Source organism: Silene latifolia, chromosome X (genome assembly GCF_048544455.1).
Source record: "Silene latifolia isolate original U9 population chromosome X, ASM4854445v1, whole genome shotgun sequence".
Classification (NCBI taxonomy): domain Eukaryota; kingdom Viridiplantae; phylum Streptophyta; class Magnoliopsida; order Caryophyllales; family Caryophyllaceae; genus Silene; species Silene latifolia.
This window is the reverse complement of record NC_133537.1, coordinates 332,301,012-332,325,808: the sequence shown is the minus strand read 5'-3', so window position 1 is coordinate 332,325,808 and position 24,797 is coordinate 332,301,012. Positions and strand designations below refer to the sequence as shown.

General features: G+C 36.8%; 2 protein-coding genes across 2 annotated transcripts; both read right to left on the bottom strand.

The window, feature by feature from the left end:
- Positions 1 to 16,739: 16,739 nt before the first annotated feature.
- LOC141622251 (uncharacterized) lies at positions 16,740 to 18,284 on the bottom strand. The gene is made up of 2 exons (XM_074438298.1): positions 17,275 to 18,284; positions 16,740 to 16,987 (listed from the first exon to the last, which is right to left on the bottom strand). The coding sequence occupies exons 1-2, from the start codon at positions 18,251 to 18,253 to the stop codon at positions 16,956 to 16,958; spliced, it is 1,011 nt and encodes a 336-aa protein (XP_074294399.1). The 5' UTR covers positions 18,254 to 18,284; the 3' UTR covers positions 16,740 to 16,955.
- Positions 18,285 to 18,745: 461 nt separating this feature from the next.
- Positions 18,746 to 21,811, bottom strand: LOC141620880 (uncharacterized). The gene is made up of 4 exons (XM_074437635.1): positions 21,440 to 21,811; positions 21,212 to 21,343; positions 20,682 to 20,862; positions 18,746 to 20,433 (listed from the first exon to the last, which is right to left on the bottom strand). The coding sequence occupies exons 1-4, from the start codon at positions 21,809 to 21,811 to the stop codon at positions 18,746 to 18,748; spliced, it is 2,373 nt and encodes a 790-aa protein (XP_074293736.1).
- Positions 21,812 to 24,797: the final 2,986 nt, after the last annotated feature.

The window sequence follows — 24,797 nt, the reverse complement described above, 5'->3', positions numbered from 1 at the left end:
AATAACTCTTGGGTCTTCATTTCAATTAATACTTCCGCAATAGTGATATAGCTTCTCCTCAATAAACGACATAACATTATATGTCTAAAACAATTTGTCATCTCAATCAATCATGATGACATGACTAAACTATAGCGTAATAATGCGCTTATAGTGCTACCTCGTTAAAAACCTTGTTAGGAAAAACCCATTGGGATAAAAAAAACCTAGTCGAAGGGAAAAAGAGTGTAGCTTTCATTCCTGAATTCATTGTCTTCAAGAGAATCAATCCGATCATTATTGAATAATTCATCCAATATGTTTGAGCGATTTTCTTTGCTAAACCATATATGTATGGATTAACATTTTCCATTGTAGATTTTCACTACATTATTCTAATCGTTATGATACTTCGGACCATAAACTAATTTCACATGCTTAGCAAAAACTCATTCAATATCTCAAACTTCGAGTTGAGACAATAACTTTTCAAATAAACTCTATAGGAGTTTTGATGTTCCATTTTGGAATTAATCACGATATCTTTCAATCGTATAGTAGAGGTTTATGTATCATGAGTTTTCAATAACTCAATTGATCAACCATTAAAAATTGATGATCATTTATAAGAGGCTCCTACAGGGAGCTATCTTCATAGGAGTAAAATATATTTCTCCTTTCCATCATTATCCATTCAAAATTATATATTATGAAACATGTGCATGCATATGATATGAAATTAAGTTCTAAGTGACATATGCTAACAAATATGCAATAATAATAAATTAAATATTAAAACTAATATGCAATGATAAACTTACTCTCTATATGCACATGATAATGACTCGATAATGCAAACTATACAGTTTCCTTTCCAATATTCATAATTTCGATTGACTTCATGTCAATGGATGGACTTCAGGGTCCATGAGCTCATTCATAATCATTGATTATGTGTCGACAATAAAATTGGACTTATTTATAAGATCCCCATTATCTAGTCCATTATATTCCGCGCGCAATGCATATCGGTTCCTTAAATATATCGATATATAATTTCAACATCTCGTGATATTGTCAGTACTGAATCAGTGATATCTGAATATATTTGGTACCATTTCTTTTCTATATAGGCCATCTATTATCATTCAGATATCTATGCCACTTCTGGGACATCCAACTTTATTTACTCCATAGGAGTACCAACTGCCAAACTTGTCATTTTCTTATTACTAGAAATATGTGAACCGATATGACTCTCACACTATATTTCACGTGTGCTTTATTGTTCAATTTGGCAAGAATGTAATTTTTCATTACATATTTTTCTATGACTAATGTATAGCTCGCTATACCACATATAGGGCTAAACTGTCTATAATTAAACCATAGATTTTAATGTAACATATCACATTTTGATAAGGTGATAAAAGTGGTATCATAATACATCTTCATAACCAAATGAATACCATCATTTCTAATTCCATGAACCTCTACTTGATGTATTTCATATTGAAAACAAACCACTGAACTTCAGGTTCAGTTGAGGATAATTTACTTGTTTGTTTTTACCAACTTTTCCTTATCATTCTCCCCCTAAGGTGGTAAAAACCATAACCACCTTAGACCTTAATTTCTCATATCACCGATAAGAATTTATATGGGCATTTTTGTACATTAACAAAATCTTTTGGGGAGTAACATATAATGCAGTTGGATTTTAAGTGTGCTAAATCACAATGCCCAATTCGGAGACTAACGATTCCATATAATAATCAAACTGTGATCTCCAATATTAAATATACTCAGTCTTCGTGTAATGTCTTGCCTTTAATAAATTTACACGAGAGAGTTCTGACTTATATTTTCCTTAGGATAAACTTCGGGTTTATCAAAACGGGTGTATGTAATAAGAACCGGATGGCCCGAATCATCACATCTTAGTCATTTCATGTCAACTTTCTCAGTTATGGCAATCTTTCATGAGAATAGAATGTGTGTCAATCACTTATCACATACCACATTTTAGTTGACTATATTTCTCATGCTAATCTTCTGGTTAGCAATATATGTATCATATAAACTCAATTTAAGATTTGTCTATCCGGTTAGACAAATGATGTGACATAGACACAACAAGTGTCTCATATATGTAGGCAAGACTCATCAATGTTCCTTTAGGGGACATTACTATATTACTCTTTGAGTAATTTCATATATTATTATATGAGAAGATCAATAATTATAGTTTCATAAATATATATAATGGAGATTAATAATTACCAAAATATGAATCTACGTTAAACCATAAAAAAAAAACATTTGTGAGTAACTATTGTTCAACCAAGCCAGCAATTATAATTCATACCATCATAGGAAAAATCTTCTTGTCATTACTATAAATCAATATTAATAAATTCAAGAGGAATAATCTACTTGTCATTACTATAAATCAATATTGATAAATTTAAGATAGGCTATGCATACATACTTTACTGACAAAGTACATGAACAAAATACCACAACTTTCTCTATGTACTGACATACTATGGTGTATTCTATCAAATTTACTTACTTGCTAGTTGCTACTATCAAACTCTAACACAATTAAATGTTTAAAAGCGGTATATTACTGTATTATAATGTACAAGAACATATGGCTACATAAATATACTACTCCCTCTGTTCCGGTCATTTGTTGTCCTTTTCCATTTTGGGGTGTCTCAATCATTTGTTGTCCTTTCTATTTTTGGATTGCATTTGATGAACAATTTGATCATTCATACTCAATTTCATCCACATGTCATTTAGTAATTGGTCATTTCCTCTTTCCTTGGTCTTTGTGCCAAAATGAAAGGACAACAAATGATCGGGACGGAGGGAGTATATGTTAAAGTTGAAGTTATCAAATTGCACCTAACCTATGGCCGCATAGTCACGTTGCTTTAGGGTCTTTGTTTGGCATGTACACCAAAATTACGAAAAACATGATGATTTAAATTATACGCAAAGGGTTTGGAGTCCGTATGTGTCCAATTATAAACAGATTATCACGAAATAATATCAGAGAATTTAAATTGCATATGGACATACGGATACACTGATATTTAAACGTAATAATTTTTATCAAAGATAATTTTAATAAACAATCACATAGAGATAGCATACCACATTACCACATAGATATAACATACATAGAGTATTGAGCTGATAGAACCTCAATAGAGTATAATAGTAATTCAAGTAGACCGTACCAGTCGAGATAGTAACAGTTTGAATGCTTACTAATGTTAGAATTCGAGACTCTATGTCATAATTTGTATCAATATTTACTTTAGGCCATATTTTTAATATCTCAGAAATATTATGAACTTGGATCATAAATCAGTATATGTAAATACTATGAATTTCGAGTCATAGTTTCATTATTTGCAAACACTGTGAACTCCAAGCCATAGTGTGAATGTCAAAATTTCAACCCATAAATAATTTTTCCTTTCTCATATCAAACTCTTGCATATACGAGTTTCATATTCTCACATGACTTTTCATGAGATATTTTCATTTCTTTCAATGAACTAATTTGGCTCAATAAGGCCACATCATTAGACTCAATTAAGGCCGCAACATTAGGCTTATCATAACGCCATATTCTCGATCTATACTACGATTTGAGTCTTTATGAGATGTCACATTCACTTCAAAGAAAGAATCAAATTTCATATCTCATTATATTATTCAACTTCAGGTGAACAAGAACTAATTCGCAAATAAATTTGCCTTTTCATAAAGACCGCTTTAAACTAAACAATGGTTCATATACTCGACTTAATACTAGCATTTACACGTGGATTTCTGGCCACTTTTACTTATACAATATGAATATATTGTATTGATGAGACGGTGTTAAATTATTACACACCTTCAAAACTTTGAACTTCTGGCCAAAGTTATAAGTAATATGGACATATCTCCTCATCTTTGTAAAATAAATCTGTTGGAACTTCAGGTCCAAATATTGTATGATATATATGTCCTTTCTCAACGAGAATGTAATAACGATTAATAAAACCAATACGTAATTAAAAATAAATATTTTTTTTTTGATGATAATTAACGTCTGAAAACTTAATTATTTTAATTTGAGAGTGAGTTAATAGTTAATACAAGTAGTTTTCATCGTATAAATGCAAGAACGTAGACATACCTGGTCCGATCTTGAGACTTGAGAACACGATTGAGATTTAAACAAACCTCAAGTGGAACACAATGTGATTAATACATGCTCCACTAGTTCTTCTTTCAATACCATTGAATTATTTCAAAAACCAGCATATCAATGAAATACAACCCAACATTCAGATATTGACGACAGACCCACTTAATTAGGGTAGTAATTAGATTTGATATGAACCTTTAGATTATCATTATCAGATCTTAATAATATATGAAGTATAAACAAATTATTAAGATTACTAGTTTCGTTTTGCTCAGTTGGTTAAGACTCGTGCTGATAACGTGTTGTGAAATAAAGAGGGGAGAATTGGTAGAGAGAAAGTAAGGCAGACAAAACTATATTCTTATTCCATTATAAGGGGTATATATACACATGCAATGGGTAGAGTTTCCATAAGATGATATATTCTATAATCCTATAAGATATGGACATCCATATTATAATAATATTCATAACAATACGGTTATATATGGTTTATTATTTATTTATTTTCGTGTTTTAATTATAGGGTACTTATAAGTTATAAATACTTAGATTAGCCGGTAAAAGATTATTCTAACTTAACCACAGGTTTCGAGTTCAAGTATTAGAAATACGACAATGTTAAAATTCGTGAGGAGAATTTTAATTCGTGATTTATTATCACATCTTAGAATTCGGGTAAAGTTATACAGAGTACTCACCTCGTCTATGTCATTTGTTTGACTTTGGTTTTGGCACAAAGACCAAGGAAGGACACTAAGTGGATTATATATCCGATGTACTACCAGTCTACCACCAGTTTTGTAGTTTTTTAGCATTATAATAAAGTTTTCGAGTTTTATTTAAAGTTTCTGAGTTTATTCACTTAAACATTAAGCTCAAAAATTTACAATATAACTAAAAAACATTATACATAAGCTAAGTTAAATTTGATTTTGACGGCAAAAAAAATTAAAATGTATTATAAACTTTAAAAAGCTTAGAAAAAATACACATAAACTCAATAACAAATAAGGTATGAGGTACTACATCCGATATATGTTCCTATTTCTCAAGGAAAGAGGAAGGACCTAATTATTAGATGACAAGTGAATCAATAAATTGAGGATGAATGACCAAATTGTCCATCAAAGACATTCCTAAGATAAAATGACACAAACAATTGATTGAGACACCAAAAAATAGAATAGGTAAACAAATAACCGGAACGAAAAAAACATAATTTTAACTTTGTTTTAGATAAGATTGTTATGGTTAAAAGCCTAGACTCCTAGAGTTTTAATGATGGTGGATCATTTTCTAGGGATATCGAAGCAAAAATGAAGTATATGTAAAATAGGTCATTTTCTTCCAATAGACTTCAAGTTTTCATTGATCAAATCTCTTACAATAGTTACTACGACCTTCATCATCATGAATTTACACAAATTCTTGTTTCAGACGGATACTTTTGGTCTTATTTGTCAGACGGATAAAATGTTGCAATTTTTTAAGAAAATGTAACCAATTAATTCACAAAATGTTATGACTAGAGATGTCATTTTTTACCCTGAAAATGATGTGAAAATAATGGTAATGTTATCAAAAATAACAACATTTTATCAGTAAACTAATGACGTATTCCGTCCTTATTTCGCATCAAAATCAATGGTCTTAAGAAAAACGGACCGATGAATTTATAGTGACTATCACTTCGTAACCATGTTCCACTTCACATAAGGTATCATATGATCATATAAATCAAAACCAAATTCAAAAACCAGAAGTTTGACGGTCGCTATTAAAAGAAGTTTGAAGGTCGCTATAAACATTTGTACGCCTTAGATGTCGCTTTATATATCCTCAATGATGCATGATTTGTGTTTAAGAAAAATACTCTATATTAAAAAAACTTGATTTGGAGTTCAAATATGCATACAAGATGTCACAAAATGTACGGAGTAGTTCTAAACGCACCAAACATGTTAGAAATTGATGTTCATCCTTATTTGAAAGATTATGGTAGTTGATTACTCTGATTAAGATCTCTTTACATTAGCTTGAGCAATGCTTTCATCTCGTTTTTCTTTAGTTTAGGTTTAAGGGTGGGACTTATCCGGTTAAAAGTCATGGCAATTCACCGGCCTCTTTATTTGAGGACTTTTTTTTTTTGGTACAGATTATTTGAGGACTTTGGTGTTTACTATCGCCTACTAACATAGCTATATTTTAACTCAATGCATGGGAATTAAAACCCCTGACTTTAAGGTTAGAAGGTGGATTTTTTACCATTGGGATCAATCCTCATTGTTCTTTACTACTCCCTCCACTTTTTAATATATGACGTTTTGCTTTTTCGAGACGAGCCTTTGACTTTAATATTTACAAAAAATATTTGGTAAAAAATTATAAAAATTATACCATTAAATTACTTATAAAAACTCTTTCATATGAGTATACATATCACTATATTTAAGCATATAATTTGAGAGATATTGAAGAGAGAAGTGTATGTCTCGAAATGTGGGAAAATCATATATAAAAAAATAGAGGAGTATATCTCTCAAACCTTCCCCCTAATAACAAACCTAAGATGACATATAATTTGTAGCCCATAATCCATAAGAAGTGGATAAAATTTCTATTAGATTATTGATCTATGAAAGAAAAAGGATAGAGAAGATAAAATAGATCTAGTAAATTATTGAGAGATCATTTTATCATATCCTTTTATTATTGATTGTAGTTAAAAATGTCTATTTCATTTGAAACATGTTTTCATATAATAATGGTACCAATTTAATCATATATTGTAACCATTTTAATTAGTACTCCAATTTATAGTATACGTATCCATTTTATTTCTTATTGAACCATTTTTCATTAATTTTTAATTAATCTCTTAACAAGCTTATTGAGACATTGTCTCTTTAGAGACCTACTTGATAGCTATGTTACTCCGACACTTTACTTAGTTGTCGTGTCGCGTGTCCGACACCTATTGTGTCGATACTGACACGACACTTCGACACTTCATTTTAGACCAAAAAATTGAAAATTTCACACAAAATAGCCGCACCCGATACTCGACACATATCAGACACAACACCCGTGTCGGAGAGTCGGGGTAACAAAGCTTGATAGACAGAGAAGATTGAAAAGATAAAACATATCATTACTCCGTTTTCTTGTTTCAATTCAATGATTATGATAGTTTTCATGGTGAAATAAAAGTTTGTTGAACATACGAACTCCCATGTGCCTTGTCGCCCTAGGAAGACTTTTGTTTGGGCTATTTATCTAAACATTTTTCTTTAAGAATGGAAATTGCTTAATTATATATATTAAATATTCTAAACTTCCAAAGCACTTGTTTTCGATGGGTCATCTTTAGTTTAAGTGGCCTTATTATTGCTTGATCCCTCTGTAAAGCATGTATTATAGGCCAGCTTAAAATAAACGTAACCAAAGTTGGTTGTAGAATAAAACGATGGCACATATAGAGTACTAAAAAACAAAATACGGCTTATTGTTAAAAACTTTATAGGTATTAGGTAAGATAACATACAAGTACATAACAAATGCTCAATGATGTTTAATTTGATTGTGAGGTTAAATAACATGTGTCATAGCCTCATAGGAGCGCATGTTAGTTTTAAAACTCCTAATTATATAAATCAAATAACTACCGACGATTCTGTATTTCATAAATGTCAAAAAATTAAAAAAATATTAATTGGGCTACAACCAATCACTTAAACTATTCTGTCATTTTAAATAACCTCCTAAACGTGTCGGTGTAGACTCTTTATTGTTGTCTCAAATCCCAGTTATTAAATTTCCATGGTTTTTTGTCATAAAAATCATTTGATTTCATGACTCTACTATTTGTGTAAAGGGGGCCACATATACAAATATATCACTAACAGAATTCGAACTCAAATCATGAATACTACTGTTAGGAGCTGAACTTAACAGAATGATGCTGAAATAAGAGTTAGGACTTGTTTGGATTGAGGCTAATAGGAGGGGAATGAATAGGGGAGTAATATGTGAAGTGTATTTCCCATGTTTGGTATGCGGGTAATTATTCACCTCCTGGAATTATTACCCTTGTGAAGTGGTAATACATTACCCACCCTCCCCTCTGGGTAATGATTAAGAGAGTAAAAGATCTACTCAGTAATCATTACTTTTATGCCAAACATATCATCAAGAAACTCATTATCCCACTAATTAATTTCCCCAGTAATTATCGCCCAATAAAACTTACCCCCTTAATAATTCCATGAATTCCAGACAAGCCCTAATGTGAGTAGAGTTAAACTGAATGGAATTGAGCTGAACTGAAATGAGTTGAAATTAAGCGAGAATGAAAAGGGTCTTACATTGAATGACTATGTAATAGTAAACTATTGTCCTATGGGCATACTTAAATTCCTAAACTAAGTTGGATGAGTTGATATTTGGAATAGGTTGGTGAACAAGGTCAATCACCACCATAGAGCCCTAAACCGTGACGTTTTGGCATAGAGCCGAATTGAACGGATAAGTAGTAGAGGAGAAATTACATCAATCTTTATCTTAATGATGAGTCTAAACCATAATTGTACTACCATGCGGATTAGTGGAACCCCAATTGCCTATAACCACAAAATAAATCAATGATTTATAGCAAACCTTATTAATTAAATAAGCATAGCATACCAAAACATGTTTAAAAAATACAAAAGAAATCAAAAACGTATTATGATGTTGTCCAATGTCCAGACTAGAGTGATTGCTTTCCCATTTGCCCCGTTTGTGTGAAACACCGGTGATTTACAAACACTAATTATTGTCAACTAAGCACGGAAAACGGAGGCAGTTTGGGCTTAATCACCAAGATGATTATGATTATGCATTAATAAATGTTTTTTTTTCATCTTTTAACATGATGTTATGCACTACATCGTTTTTTAAATTAAATATTTTTCTTATAAAGGAAAGATAAAATCATGGACTGACTACAGAGATTTGTTTACATATTCTATTTTTTTGGTGTCTAATTTATTTGTTTAACTTTTCATATTAGAAATCATTAGCTCGTCCACATCCGTCATTATGCACTTATTATCCATTAACTACCATCATAAATAGTCTCCTCCTCTCCTTGATCTTTATGCCAAAATCAAAGAAAAACAGATAATCGACTTGGAGGTGTATAAGTTTTTACAATTGGTCTCCCTTGTGACGGGTTACCATTTGTGACGGATATTTTGTGAGATAAAATGGTAACAAAATGGGTTAGTGGAGAAAGGGGACCACATGAATAGTGTTGCAGAGAGAGAAAAAGTGGATATCGTTGTGAGGTAAAATGGTATCCGTCATGAAACTGTGTGGATATGTAAATGTCTTCAATGAGAATTTGTGAAGTTTTTAATTTCAAACAAAGGTTGGTGGTTATCTCCATGATTGATACTCATTTTACTAGATCACGTAATGAGGACCTATAAACTCTTTTACAATATAAGTATGGTGTGAAATTAGTTTACATTTTTATAGTAAGTATACCAAAAGTAAATAAAAACAACTAATAGTATAAAACAATTTGGTGATAAAAATAATTATCGTCAATAGTTGAATTAGTACGCTCATTCTCTTCAAGAAAAAATAAGTGTTCTGAAACCAGGTTAAAAACAACATAATTTGTAACAAAACTCAAGAAAGTCGCGAATAGAGTTGTTCTTCAATAATTTGGTAAATGTGCATCTCTATCCTATGATACTTTAAAATGTGAATATAAGGTTTACAAAAACGAACCGAACTTTCGCATTTTTTAGTTTTCATTTAAACATATAGCATAATTATTCAAAGTCTACATAGTAACAAATGACACCCCCACCCTACATTGAGTGCTTTAAACGACTAATATAGGTTCAAGTATGATTACAGTCACTACGCATGAGTTTAATTATATTAACTACATTTATATCTCTAGTGGAAAAGCTAGATTATAAAGTTATAGGCTAAGATATATACATTTAGAAATCTTAAAAACATTAATACGCTAACGTATGAATTAACATTTGATTAAAACTCTCACAAAGAAAATAAAAGATAAATAAATAATTGAGATGGAGGGAGTAATGATATATACTCATAATAACTTTGTATAAAGATTAATTTTCTTTCTTAAGGGACGGTAGCCTCTATTAACCCGTACTTCAGTACGGAGTACTTAATATGACAAACTAATAAGGAAAATGAAAGAGCGTCACCGGGTGACACCAATTTGGGCGCCACCCTCTCACATGGGGTGAGTGTGGACCCCTTCAATAAAGAATGGTTGTGAGAGGGTGACAACCAATTTGGGCGTCACCCGGTGACGCCCTATCACTATCCAACTACTAATTAGTTGGCTACTTGGCTTAGTTGCTTCATCTAAGCCAATAACTTGGGTTGGGGTAGTTCATTATTCGATTAATAGAATCTTGATAAACAGGATTCTTCCTAATGCCTTAATGGAGGAGGGGTACCCGTAACGCCGGCCTACATAAAGCCAATTCCATGATATATGCCTACATTAAATTCCAATGATTTGCAGTTACTCTGGAAGATGCTTCCACAGGAATAACGACAAAAATCTCCTGAATTGAAGAACAATTTTGTATTAAATTCACCAGATGAACCAACTAAAAATAGAACATCCAACTACTAGATTCTATTGGTCTTTTGCTCTATCAATTTTAACTTTCAGTTTCTTGTTTCCTTCTGAATTTCAGGACCATTCTACTATTCTTGTGATCTTCGGAGTATTTCGTAACTTATTGTACTCCGTATTAATTAACTACCAGTTTAACTTTAGTTTTTGGTTGAGATCATTCTCCAACATGGTATCGAGTCTTTAATGACCGAGACCAACACTCAAGTACCAGTTTGAAAATCTTGAGATTCTCTAAATTCTTGCACGTGAAATTTTAGCACAAGGTACGGTGGACTTGTGTATTATCCACGCTTCAAGCCCACAGACTTTGCGCAGCCTATGCACTTCCGTCTGAGGAGTGTATTAAGGTATAAGAACAATTATTAGGATGTAATCAGCACAAGGTATGGTGAGCCTGTGTAGTGTGTACTATCTACGCTTCAAGCCCACAGGCTTTGTGTAGCCTATGTACATTCGCATGAGGGATGTAGAGGTTTACGAACCACTAGTATGGAATCATCAGCTAATCCCCTTTAGGAGTCAATCAAAATACTAGGGCCTTAAATTAAGGGTAATGATAACTTCACTCGAAAATCATCCATGCCAGTAATTGTAGGAGAGGATTAAATAAAAATTACTTAAAATTCAAGGAAGAAATAGAAAGGCACAGGCATTCTCTTAGTGGTATTATAGTATTATGTGTACCTTGAATTAAACGTGAATATTACACTCATAAGCAAATGCTAATGACGGGTTCAGATAATTATATTGTTGGAAATGACCTTCTAGAGCGAATTAAGTCAACATCAATCCAATGCTATTGACAGGTTCAGCTAATTAAAGCCCAGAAGCAACCTTCTAGAGTCCTAGGTTGTTGGTATACTTCTGGCAGCTATTTCAAGTGTCATGGACATATTGCCATTTCCGTCTCAGTCATTTGTTTATCTTTTATATTCATTGAGGGGTATTTTAATCAGAGGTAAACAACTGATTGGGATAGGGGAGTAATATACAAGGATGACAGTTTAATTGGTACATTTGCATTCTGCTTGCAAATTCAGAGAAACAGGAAGTGTATGATGTGACAATCAACTGTATCATAGCTCAAAAGCTCAGATAGGGAGGCGGGGAGCATGTCATAGCTGTGATGCAGAACATTGATCGGAATAAATTGACGTCTATGTACGGTTTTAATTGAGGTTCAACTAATTTAACCTATATAATTGTCACATGTAAGTGTCTTTGTGAGTGCTGCTAAGATCATTTTATGAATTTTACATTTCTATATCAGAATTCATGCGGAGTATAAACACAGAGAGCCAATAATGCATAAAGAGATTGAAGACCTTACCTGTGAGAAATTATAAATCTTCAGCTCCAAATGACAAATAATGCGCGGAAGAAGGGTCACTCGTAAACAACTTCTGGAAATCCATATCACACTTCCAACCAATAGATCGTTGTTGTAACAAACCTCGTTACACTGGACTGTATAGTTATCCAGATGCAGCACCAACAGAATATGAAAACCTTTTGAGTGCTGCGCAGATCTGCAAATCTTTGTCAGCGAGTTGAACGTTATGCAGCTCTGCAACAGGTAAACTTAATTGTAAGTCTGAAAGAGTAGATAAACATAAATCTAACATAATAATGCATTTAAATAAGAAGGCGAATGGGATATCAACTGAACTTATAATCGGAGTAGCTAATATTTAACATGGTCAATGCATGCAAGTTTTCTGTATGTGTAATCAGATACAAAACTACATTGTCAAAAGTAATTGCTTGATTAGATGTTATGCGAATCAGAATTTGACAGGAGACAAGTTAAACTACCACCTAACTAAGACAGTTTCCTGTCATAAGGCGTAGTTTATTTCCATGCGCTAATGAATTAACGAATCCAGAAGAGAACGTATGATCTATGCAACGACAAGAATATGGTCTTAGAAGTATAACGATAATCTGCATTCGGCAAAAACTTCCAAACCAGCAACTGTAACTCCTGTAACACGGAATGATGAATCAAGGAAGGCAAAACTCCAGCAATCAGCACACAATTTGTCAATTCACATAACAGTCCACGCAATACAAGAATTATAAACATCTACGAGTACTAATTATTGTAAAAAATACCATACTGCACAAGTATACAAAGTCAGGTACTTCTTACAATATAATGTAGTACATAATGCATTATAGAGTCGATATCATAAGACTCAACACATAGTTACCGCGTATTTAAACCTAAGCATCCAGGTCTCCAAGATATGAAACTACTAGATGGTTTGAGTATAAACAGAACTCGGTATATTCAGGTAGGTGGCAGATAGAAAGACGAGCTGCCTCAATTACTCAGACTATGGAAAACAACTAGAATTATAGTCGCTGTAATCAGCCACACCGCAAAACAGTCTGAAATCAGCTAATTAACAAGCTCATTTCAAGCAAAACACAAAATTTCCTCACAAAAAAACTTAATTAGTGAATACACAAGCTATCTTAAACCTGGAGAAACGTCTTTAGAGCTCAAAACTTCAACTCTGCACCACTTTTGCGACTACATTGCCGTCTGATACGACTTTGCCATAATTCATGACCAATAAGTTCGAGTCATCGTCGACAATTGTAGTCTTAGATAATGCTGAAGAATCTGGCGGCGTTAAGGCCTCTTTTTCAGTGATTAAGCACTCACAACTCTATAATGCGAGTTTTGATGAAATTAATACTGTGTAAAAGAAAAAAAATAGTCTGTTCATACAATCAAGCAGTAAAACGTCGAAACCTAATATAATTCGTGAATCAACGCCTGACACTCTACGAGAACAGAAAATTCGATTGACGTTAAACAATTGCGCTTAACAATTACTGCGAGATTATAGATACATTGTTGACACAAATGATGTTGACACAAATGATAGGAAGAAGATAATTGAAATGTGATGAATTGTGTATATTGCTGTTGATAGGAACTTGGTTTATATACTAAATACAATAGCTAGAAAGTAAAATACAATGGCTGGAAAGCAGCTACAAAGGGTGGAATATGCTAAGTACTATAATATACTAACACCCCCCCTCAAGTGGGTGCATGGAGATTCGAGATGCCCAACTTGTCGAGAATTGTATGAAATTGAGTTCGTCCAAGAGCCTTTGTGAGAATATCGGCAAGTTGACAGGTGGTATTGATATACAATGGATCAAGAGTGCCTTTGAGAATTTCGTCACGAACAAAATGACAGTCAATTTCAATATGTTTAAACGTTCGTGGAAGACGGATTATTGGCGATATGCAACGCAGCTTGCTATCACAATGCAAATGGAACTGGTTTTGAGTGATCAATGCCTAAGCTGCGAAGAAGCCCTTTAAGCCAAAGAATTTCACAAGTAACAGACGCCATGGCACGATACTCGGATTCAGCGGAAGATAGAGACACAGTGGCTTGTTGTTTTGTCTTCCAAGAAATCGGAGACCCACCAAGAAAAATATAATAGGCTGTCATCGATCGACGAGTAGTTTTACAACCACCCCAATCAAGATCATCACAATAAGCTTCCAATTCCAAAGGCGCATTAGCACGTAAAAGAATACCTTGCCCCGGTTGTCCTTTTAAATACCGTAGTACACGGAGAACAAAGATTCCGTGACTTTGAGAAGGCGCTTTCATAAACCGAGAGAGAAGATGAACCGCATAGCTAATCTCGGGTCGAGTGAGGGTAAGATAAATAAGCTTGCCCACTAGGCGACGGTATTGAGTAGGATCGAAAAATAGCGGTGTCAAAGAGGACTCCAAATCATGCTTCTCGTCCATAGGAACAAGTGGGCGGTTTTGACCGAGAAGACCCGTCTCACTTAGCAAATCAAGAGTATATTTACGTTGACACGAAAAAATACCAATCAATTACGTGCGACCTCAAGACCCAAAAAATATTTGAGCTTACCCAAATCCTTCATACGAAAACATGTATTCAAATAAGCTTTAAACTTATGAATGGCTTCACCATCGTTTCCAGCAATGACCAAATCATCGACATATACGAGAATGTTAATAACAATTTCTCCTTTACGATAAATAAACAATGAATGATCAGATGGACTATAGGCAAAACCATAAGAATGTAAGGCTTGAGCAAGTTTAGCATACCAACAACGAGGCGCTTGACGAAGACCATATAAAGATTTACGAAGACGACAAACCTTGCCTTGTAAACCGTGATCAAAAACCAGGAGGAAGTCGCATGTAAACTTCCTCGACCAAATCACCATGAAGAAACGCATTATGTACGTCCATTTGATGTAGTTCCCATTGTTGATAGCGGAATAGTAAGAAAAGCTCGAACAGTGACCATTTTAACAGTCGGAGCAAAAGTTTCGACAAAATCAACCCCTTCAATTTGGTGATTACCAAAAGTGACAAGACGAGCTTTAAAACGTTCAATGGCCCCGTCAGAGTTCCGTTTTATTTTATAGACCCACATACACCCGAGTGCCTTCTTATCTGCGGGTAATTCTTCGATGGTCCATGTATGATTGGCCTCTAACGCGTCAATTTCCGCTTCCATAGCCTGTTTCCAGCGTGGATCACGAATTGCTTCCTTAAAGGAAGTTGGTTCGACGTCGGTAGTGATAGCTGCAAGATATCTTTGATGGGCATCAGAAAACTTAGCATAATTTACGTAATTAGCAATAGAATACGGAGTACCTGAGACGGGCATTGATGTGGGCGCGGATGGAGCAGAAGAAACCGGAAAAAATGTGGTGTTAATGTGGTTACGTAGTGCTTCCCATCGAACAAAGTCCTTGTGATTAGTATTGTCGAATTTGATACGCTTTCCGCGTCCCATTTCATCCACGTGATCAGTGGTGTCCAAAAGGATATCATGCTCATTTGAAAACTCCTTTGAAAGCTCACTAGAAATAACATCCTGTTCAATTACAATAGGAACATCATTTTGTTCAATTGAGGAATGACCATCACCGTCAGCTTGGTCATCATTAGACTCATTTATCGAAACACACCCCCCCTCACTGCGAGAACCAGCAGGTTCGGGAGAGGAGAATTCAGGGTCAGAAGTTGAGCTAGGCACGACAGAAGACGGAGGCACAAAACCCATGTCATTAGGATCATCAAAAAACGTGCCGTCTTGTGATAGCTCAATTGTTTCAGCAAACGGAAAATTACTTTCAACAAAACGAACATCACGAGACTGAAAATATTGTCCTGTTTCAAGATCATATAAATGCCAACCCTTTTTACCAAATGGATACCCAAGAAAAACACATCTCCGACTACGAGAGTCAAATTTATCGGAAGGATGAGCATTTTTGGCATAGCATAAACACCCAAAAACCCGAATTAAGCTAAGGTCGGGAACTTGGCCAAACAATAATTCAAAAGGAGTTTTATGCTGCAAAAGCCGAGTGGGGGTTCGATTAATCGAAAAAGGCAAGATCAAAACGCACTCACCCCAAAAATCGACGGGTAAGGAACTCGAAACGCAATGCTCGAGCGACATTGAGTATGTGCCTATGTTTGCGCTCAACTCGAGCATTTTGTTGAGGGGTTTTGACCATAGAGGTTTGGTGTATTATCCCATGCTCTTTAAAATACGAGACCGGACCCCGTAACTCGGTCCCATTGTCACTCACCTAATTTTTTACACGAGCATTAAATTGACGATCAATTAAGGCAAAAAAGTCAAGCATGAGACGAGGGACTTCATCCTTGGTTTTCATGAGAAACACCCACACACAACGGGAAAAATCATCGACTATCGTAAAAAATAACGGAATTGCATGCACGATTCGGTGCATAGGGACCCCAAACATCACAAAGGATCAATTCAAATAAACTAGCGACTTTATTATCACTCAAATGAAATGGAGTACGAGTTTGTTTGGCACGCAAGCAAATATCACAATGTTCGGGAATAAAATTGCTATTAAAACGAGAAATAGAAGAGAGATGCTTCAAAACCCGATGAGCAGGATGCCCCATACGCTGATGCCAAAGGTCCACAGTAGCAGCACTATTAACCACATTAACACGAGCCGGTTCCTTCATTGTCAAGTAATAGAGCCCATCCACGAGTTCACCCACACCAATCGTCGTCAGCGCACGGTCCTGTATCACACATTGCAAATTAGTAAAATTAATATGTAAAGATTGAGAAGCGAGAAGCTGCGAGACGGATAACAAATTGCATTGGAATGACGGAACCAGAAGAACATTATATAGAGCAAGATGAGCATTGAGTGTTATTGTTCCGGCTTTGTGAGCAACCAAATTCATACCATTAGGCAACCCAATATTAATAGGACTAATAGGATAACAATAATCAAACAACTTTGCGTCACCGCAAACATGAGTCGATGCACCTGTGTCAAGGATCCACCGAATAGAAGACTCACCACTTAGGCGCACCATATTAGTGGCAACCGAAGGCTCACCAGTCACGAAATTGGTCTTGGCCGAGGCAGATGAAGCCGAGCCATCACCAGAGCGAGTGCGAGCCGGACCACGATCATTCGGGTATCCATGTTTCTTGTAGCACCTGCTTTCGGTATGCCCATCTTTTCCGCAATAGGTGCATGTGAAACGAGGACGCCCATTATTGGATTGTTGTGGCGACTTCCCATTGTTTCCATCACGAACAGCAAGGGCCATTGCAGCAGCGTTCTCTTCCCGAGCCCGAGTCAGATTACGAACTTCCTCCTCTTGTACCAGCCTGGAATAAACCAATTCAATTTGTGGAAAAGGTTTAGTGCCCAGAAGTTGAGAACGAACACCCGCATATCCCGAGTCTAGCCCCATAAGAAAACCACGGGCCTGATCAGCCTCACGCCGTTTACGCAAACGTGCAGGACAAGCGGAGCACTGACAGACAGGTAAAGCATCAAAATCATCCATATCATCCCATAATTTCTTGATGCGACCATAATAATCCATTATGGTCTCTCCGGGTCTTTGTTTACACTCGGATAAATCACATTGAATCTGATAAATTTTGATATCATTAGCAACAGTGAAACGCAAACGAATGTCATCCCACAATTCGCGAGCTGTTTCACGATAAGAAATAGAAGATCGAACCCGGGATTCGATCGTATTAAAAATCCAAGCAACAATCAAGTAATTCACAGCCTTCCATTCTTCCAATTCAATGGAATCAGAAGGCTCTTTAAGGGTACCATTGATAAAACCCAACTTTCTCTTAGCACCTAACGCAACCCGGAAACCTTTAGCCCATTCTTCATAGTTCGGTCCAACGAGGATTACGTGAGTAATTTTTGCCCCCGTACCGTCCTGATGAGAAAGTGCATAAACAGGATTTTGTGTAGATGAAGAGGAAATTATTTGAGTATCCGCACCTTTCTTATCGTCAACCATGGTGACTATAAAAGATAGGTGAAGACGGGGAAGAAAAATGAAAAAAAAACGAAAAAAATGAAAACAGGAATGCAACCTGTGCTCATGATACCATGTTGACACAAATGATAGGAAGAAGATAATTGAAATGTGATGAATTGTGTATATTGCTGTTGATAGGAACTTGGTTTATATACTAAATACAATAGCTAGAAAGTAAAATACAATGGCTGGAAAGCAGCTACAAAGGGTGGAATATGCTAAGTACTATAATATACTAACATGGCTATCACAATGCAGCGGAACTGGTTTTGAGTGATCAATGCCTAAGCTGCGAAGAAGCCCTTTAAGCCAAAGAATTTCACAAGTAACAGACGCCATGGCACGATACTCGGATTCACGGAAGATAGAGACACAAAGGCTTGTTGTTTTGTCTTCCAAGAAATCGGAGACCCACCAAGAAAAATATAATAGGTCATCGGCGATCGACGAGTAGTTTTACAACCACCCCAATCAAAGATCACAATAAGCTTCCAATTCCAAAGGCGCATTAGCACGTAAAAGAATACCTTGCCCCGGTTGTCCTTTTAAATACCGTAGTACACGGAGAACAGCATTCCAGTGACTTTGAGAAGGCGCTTTCATAAACCGAGAGAGAAGATGAACCGCATAGCTAATCTCGGGTCGAGTGAGGGTAAGATAAATAAGCTTGCCCACTAGGCGACGGTATTGAGTAGGATCAGAAAATAGCGGTGTCAAAGAGGACTCCAAATCATGCTTCTCGTCCATAGGAACAGTGGCCGGTTTTGACCCGAGAAGACCCGTCTCACTTATCAAATCAAGAGTATATTTACGTTGACACAGAAAAATACCAGTCGAATTACGTGCGACCTCAAGACCCAAAAAATATTTGAGCTTACCCAAATCCTTCATACGAAAACATGTATTCAAATAAGCTTTAAACTTATGAATGGCTTCACCATCGTTTCCAGCAATGACCAAATCATCGACATATACGAGAATGTTAATAACAATTTCTCCTTTACGATAAATAAACAATGAATGATCAGATGGACTATAGGCAAAACCATAAGAATGTAAGGCTTGAGCAAGTTTAGCATACCAACAACGAGGCGCTTGACGAAGACCATATAAAGATTTACGAAGACGACAAACCTTGCCTTGTAAACCGTGACCGAAACCAGGAGGAAGTCGCATGTAAACTTCCTCGACCAAATCACCATGAAGAAACGCATTATGTACGTCCATTTGATGTAGTTCCCAATTGTTGATAGCAGCAATAGTAAGAAAAGCTCGAACAGTGACCATTTTAACAGTCGGAGCAAAAGTTTCGACAAAATCAACCCCTTCAATTTGGTGATTACCAAAAGTGACAAGACGAGCTTTAAAACGTTCAATGGCCCCGTCAGAGTTCCGTTTTATTTTATAGACCCACATACACCCGAGTGCCTTCTTATCTGCGGGTAATTCTTCGATGGTCCATGTATGATTGGCCTCTAACGCGTCAATTTCCGCTTCCATAGCCTGTTTCCAGCGTGGATCACGAATTGCTTCCTTAAAGGAAGTTGGTTCGACGTCGGTAGTGATAGCTGCAAGATATCTTTGATGGGCATCAGAAAACTTAGCATAATTTACGTAATTAGCAATAGAATACGGAGTACCTGAGACGGGCATTGATGTGGGCGCGGATGGAGCAGAAGAAACCGGAAAAAATGTGGTGTTAATGTGGTTACGTAGTGCTTCCCATCGAACAAAGTCCTTGTGATTAGTATTGTCGAATTTGATACGCTTTCCGCGTCCCATTTCATCCACGTGATCAGTGGTGTCCAAAAGGATATCATGCTCATTTGAAAACTCCTTTGAAAGCTCACTAGAAATAACATCCTGTTCAATTACAATAGGAACATCATTTTGTTCAATTGAGGAATGACCATCACCGTCAGCTTGGTCATCATTAGACTCATTTATCGAAACACACCCCCCCTCACTGCGAGAACCAGCAGGTTCGGGAGAGGAGAATTCAGGGTCAGAAGTTGAGCTAGGCACGACAGAAGACGGAGGCACAAAACCCATGTCATTAGGATCATCAAAAAACGTGCCGTCTTGTGATAGCTCAATTGTTTCAGCAAACGGAAAATTACTTTCAACAAAACGAACATCACGAGACTGAAAATATTGTCCTGTTTCAAGATCATATAAATGCCAACCCTTTTTACCAAATGGATACCCAAGAAAAACACATCTCCGACTACGAGAGTCAAATTTATCGGAAGGATGAGCATTTTTGGCATAGCATAAACACCCAAAAACCCGAATTAAGCTAAGGTCGGGAACTTGGCCAAACAATAATTCAAAAGGAGTTTTATGCTTTGCAAAAGCCGAGTGGGGTTCGATTAATCGGAAAAAGCGGCGATCAAAACGCACTCACCCCAAAAATCGACAGGTAAGGAACTCTGAAAACGCAATGCTCGAGCGACATTGAGTATGTGCCTATGTTTGCGCTCAACTCGAGCATTTTGTTGAGGGGTTTTGACCATAGAGGTTTGGTGTATTATCCCATGCTCTTTAAAATACGAGACCAGACCCCGTAACTCGGTCCCATTGTCACTCTGTAATTTTTTTACACGAGCATTAAATTGACGATCAATTAAGGCAAAAAAGTCAAGCATGAGACGAGGGACTTCATCCTTGGTTTTCATGAGAAACACCCACACACAACGGGAAAAATCATCGACTATCGTAAAAAAATAACGGGAATTGCATGCACGATTCGGTGCATAGGGACCCCAAACATCACAGTGGATCAATTCAAATAAACTAGCAGCTTTATTATCACTCAAATGAAATGGAGTACGAGTTTGTTTGGCACGCAAGCAAATATCACAATGTTCGGGAATAAAATTGCTATTAAAACGAGAAATAGAAGAGAGATGCTTCAAAACCCGATGAGCAGGATGCCCCATACGCTGATGCCAAAGGTCCACGATGAGCAAGACTATTAACCACATTAACACGAGCCGGTTCCTTCATTGTCAAGTAATAGAGCCCATCCACGAGTTCACCCACACCAATCGTCGTCAGCGCACGGTCCTGTATCACACATTGCAAATTAGTAAAATTAATATGTAAAGATTGAGAAGCGAGAAGCTGCGAGACGGATAACAAATTGCATTGGAATGACGGAACCAGAAGAACATTATATAGAGCAAGATGAGCATTGAGTGTTATTGTTCCGGCTTTGTGAGCAACCAAATTCATACCATTAGGCAACCCAATATTAATAGGACTAATAGGATAACAATAATCAAACAACTTTGCGTCACCGCAAACATGAGTCGATGCACCTGTGTCAAGGATCCACCGAATAGAAGACTCACCACTTAGGCGCACCATATTAGTGGCAACCGAAGGCTCACCAGTCACGAAATTGGTCTTGGCCGAGGCAGATGAAGCCGAGCCATCACCAGAGCGAGTGCGAGCCGGACCACGATCATTCGGGTATCCATGTTTCTTGTAGCACCCTTTTCGGTATGCCCATCTTTTCCGCAATAGGTGCATGTGAAACGAGGACGCCCATTATTGGATTGTTGTGGCGACTTCCCATTGTTTCCATCACGAACAAGAAAGGGCCATTGCGGCGTTCTCTTCCCGAGCCCGAGTCGATTACGAACTTCCTCCTCTTGTACCGGCTGAATAAACCAATTCAATTTGTGGAAAAGGTTTAGTGCCCAGAAGTTGAGAACGAACACCCGCATATCCCGAGTCTAGCCCCATAAGAAAACCACGGGCCTGATCAGCCTCACGCCGTTTACGCAAACGTGCAGGACAAGCGGAGCACTGACAGACAGGTAAAGCATCAAAATCATCCATATCATCCCATAATTTCTTGATGCGACCATAATAATCCATTATGGTCTCTCCGGTCTTTGTTTACACTCGGATAAATCACATTGAATCGATAAATTTTGATATCATTAGCAACAAAGGAAACGCAAACGAATGTCATCCCACATTCGCGAGTGTTTCACGATAAGAAATAGAAGATCGAACCCGGGATTCGATCGTATTAAAAATCCAAGCAACAATCAAGTAATTCCACATGACCTTCCATTCTTCCAATTCAATGGAATCAGAAGGCTCTTTAAGGGTACCATTGATAAAACCCAACTTTCTCTTAGCACCTAACGCAACCCGGAAACCTTTAGCCCATTCTTCATAGTTCGGTCCAACGAGGATTACGTGAGTAATTTTTGCCCCCGTACCGTCCTGATGAGAAAGTGCATAAACAGGATTTTGTGTAGATGAAGAGGAAATTATTTGAGTATCCGCACCTTTCTTATCGTCAACCATGGTGACTATAAAAGATAGGTGAAGACGGGGAAGAAAAATGAAAAAAAAACGAAAAAAATGAAAACAGGAATGCAACCTGTGCTCATGATACCATGTTGACACAAATGATAGGAAGAAGATAATTGAAATGTGATGAATTGTGTATATTGCTGTTGATAGGAACTTGGTTTATATACTAAATACAATAGCTAGAAAGTAAAATACAATGGCTGGAAAGCAGCTACAAAGGGTGGAATATGCTAAGTACTATAATATACTAACATACATACATACATACATACATACATACATACATACATACATACATACATACATACATACATACATACATACATTTGATCGCTACTTCGCTAGCATTGATAAGAACGTAATCAAGTTCATCAACGTACAACAAACACTTAACACTATAAGAACATTAAAATTGCACGAAACTAAACAATCGAACGCAAAACAGAAGCTACACTTTTGAATTCACAACGTAAACTGAACTTGAAAGTGCAAAAACATCGCTAAATCAAAAGGTGAGTTACGAAAATTACGTCAATTGATTGATTGATTCTCCGTTGTGACCGATGTTGATATCGCTGAAAATGCCGGAAACGGAAGCGAAATTGTAGGATACAGTTACGGAATTCAGGTTCTTTTAGACGATCTGAATACAAAATTGTGGTGAGAAATTTATAGAGATGATTGAAAAAAGAGAGAAATTAAGGTTGAGAAATGATTACATTCTGAAACTTGTTCGAGTGATCCGATATCGACGATTCCGATGACGAAGTTATCTTTTGATCGGCGATGCGAGAGGTGTTTACGAGGAGTTTGAGCGTGTTTCGTTCGTTTTGTTCTTTCTCTTCCGTGTTTCTAATTGTGGCGGGAGAATTTGGGATTAATTGCAGGAAAGAATGGTGAAGAATAGATGAAAGACGGTGGTGGCCTGGTGGGTTTGTGGACCGGGTATTGACGATGGGGAGATTTGGGGTTAGTCATGTTTATGTGTGTTATTGGACTCGTTTGTGTATGGACTCGAGTTTTTTAGCCCAATTGTGTTAGTCAAAGTCCACAACTTTTTTTAAATTCTTTATGGTCAAACGTTTGTAACCAAATAATCCAAACAAGGTATTAAGGAGTTTTGAACCTGAGTTCGTTGAAATTTGTGCCCACGTTTTAACCACGAAATCTCTAATTTGAAAAAATCGTCGTTTCAGAGTTCATGATCAAGAACTATATACAGTCAAAGTTTATTAGTTCAAAAATAGAAATACAACTTAAAAAAAGAAAAAAATATAAGGTATAATGTTAATTATCATCACCTTTATCACAATAATAATTTGAACTCTCACCACGCAAGTTGGCTCGGGTTTCATTTTTGATGTTCCTACCTGCTTGGCCAATGAAAAAACAAGAAAAAATGTAACAAATTGTTAAGCCTGCATGCCCTACTCAGCCCGGCCCCATGAGATGACCTTGACCAAGCTTGAGGTAACACGGGCTAGCCCAACCCCGACCCACTTTTCAATGACCCTTGTTTCGATGTTGATGTCCCTGTCCACTTGGGCTTGGCCAGTGAAAACAAGAAAAAAATAAGACAACTAGTCACACTCGATGTCCTACCTAATCCGTCCCAGACCCCACGGGCTGGCCTGGGCCTATTGCTGGATTGTGGGCCGGTTCAGTACGGGCCGGGCTGATACCGGGCCGGGTTGGGAAGCGAGGAGCCCGAGCCCACAATGCGGGCTGTGAGGGTGCGAGCTAGGAGGTGATGACTTTGAACCGTACCGGTTGGGAAAAATGGGCAGAAAAGGGGGCGGCTCAGGTGGGCTGGGCTGGGCTGGTTTGGGTAGTGTGGGTCGGGGTAGAGGGAGCCCGGGATCGACCCGATTATAGGAGTGCATTGGGCGGGCCACATGAGCGGGCCAGTGGGCCTTGGAATTGTTGGCCTCGTTGGGCAAGCCGAGTTAGTGTGGGCCGGGCCAACCCACACTCTTGTCCATCTCTACTTGGGCCACGCTTGTTAGCATTACCCAACCCGCTTCTCCACATAGACCGGTCTGGGCTAGGGTGACCAAGCCTAGCCCATGTTTAGACCAACCCGACCCTCAGTGACACGTGGCACTGTCATGCTCTAGTTAAGACGATTTTAAAAGAAAGTTGTTGGTACAAATAAGTCCTACTTTGGGCTTGTCTAGCAAACAAG

Bases quoted from the DNA above. Each gene is read 5' to 3' on its own strand.
- LOC141622251 (XM_074438298.1), bottom strand. From the start codon at position 18,253: ATGGTTGACGATAAGAAAGGTGCGGATACTCAAATAATTTCCTCTTCA. The intron at 16,988-17,274 runs GTGAGTCTTCTA...TGTGTGATACAG, and splicing joins TAATATGGTGCGCCTAAGTG to GACCGTGCGCTGACGACGAT.
- LOC141620880 (XM_074437635.1), bottom strand. From the start codon at position 21,811: ATGCACCTATTGCGGAAAAGATGGGCATACCGAAAAGGGTGCTACAAG. The intron at 20,863-21,211 runs GCATCCTGCTCA...AAAAAATTACAG, and splicing joins CTTTGGCATCAGCGTATGGG to AGTGACAATGGGACCGAGTT. The intron at 20,434-20,681 runs GTGAGTGCGTTT...ATCTTGAAACAG, and splicing joins CTTACCTGTCGATTTTTGGG to GACAATATTTTCAGTCTCGT.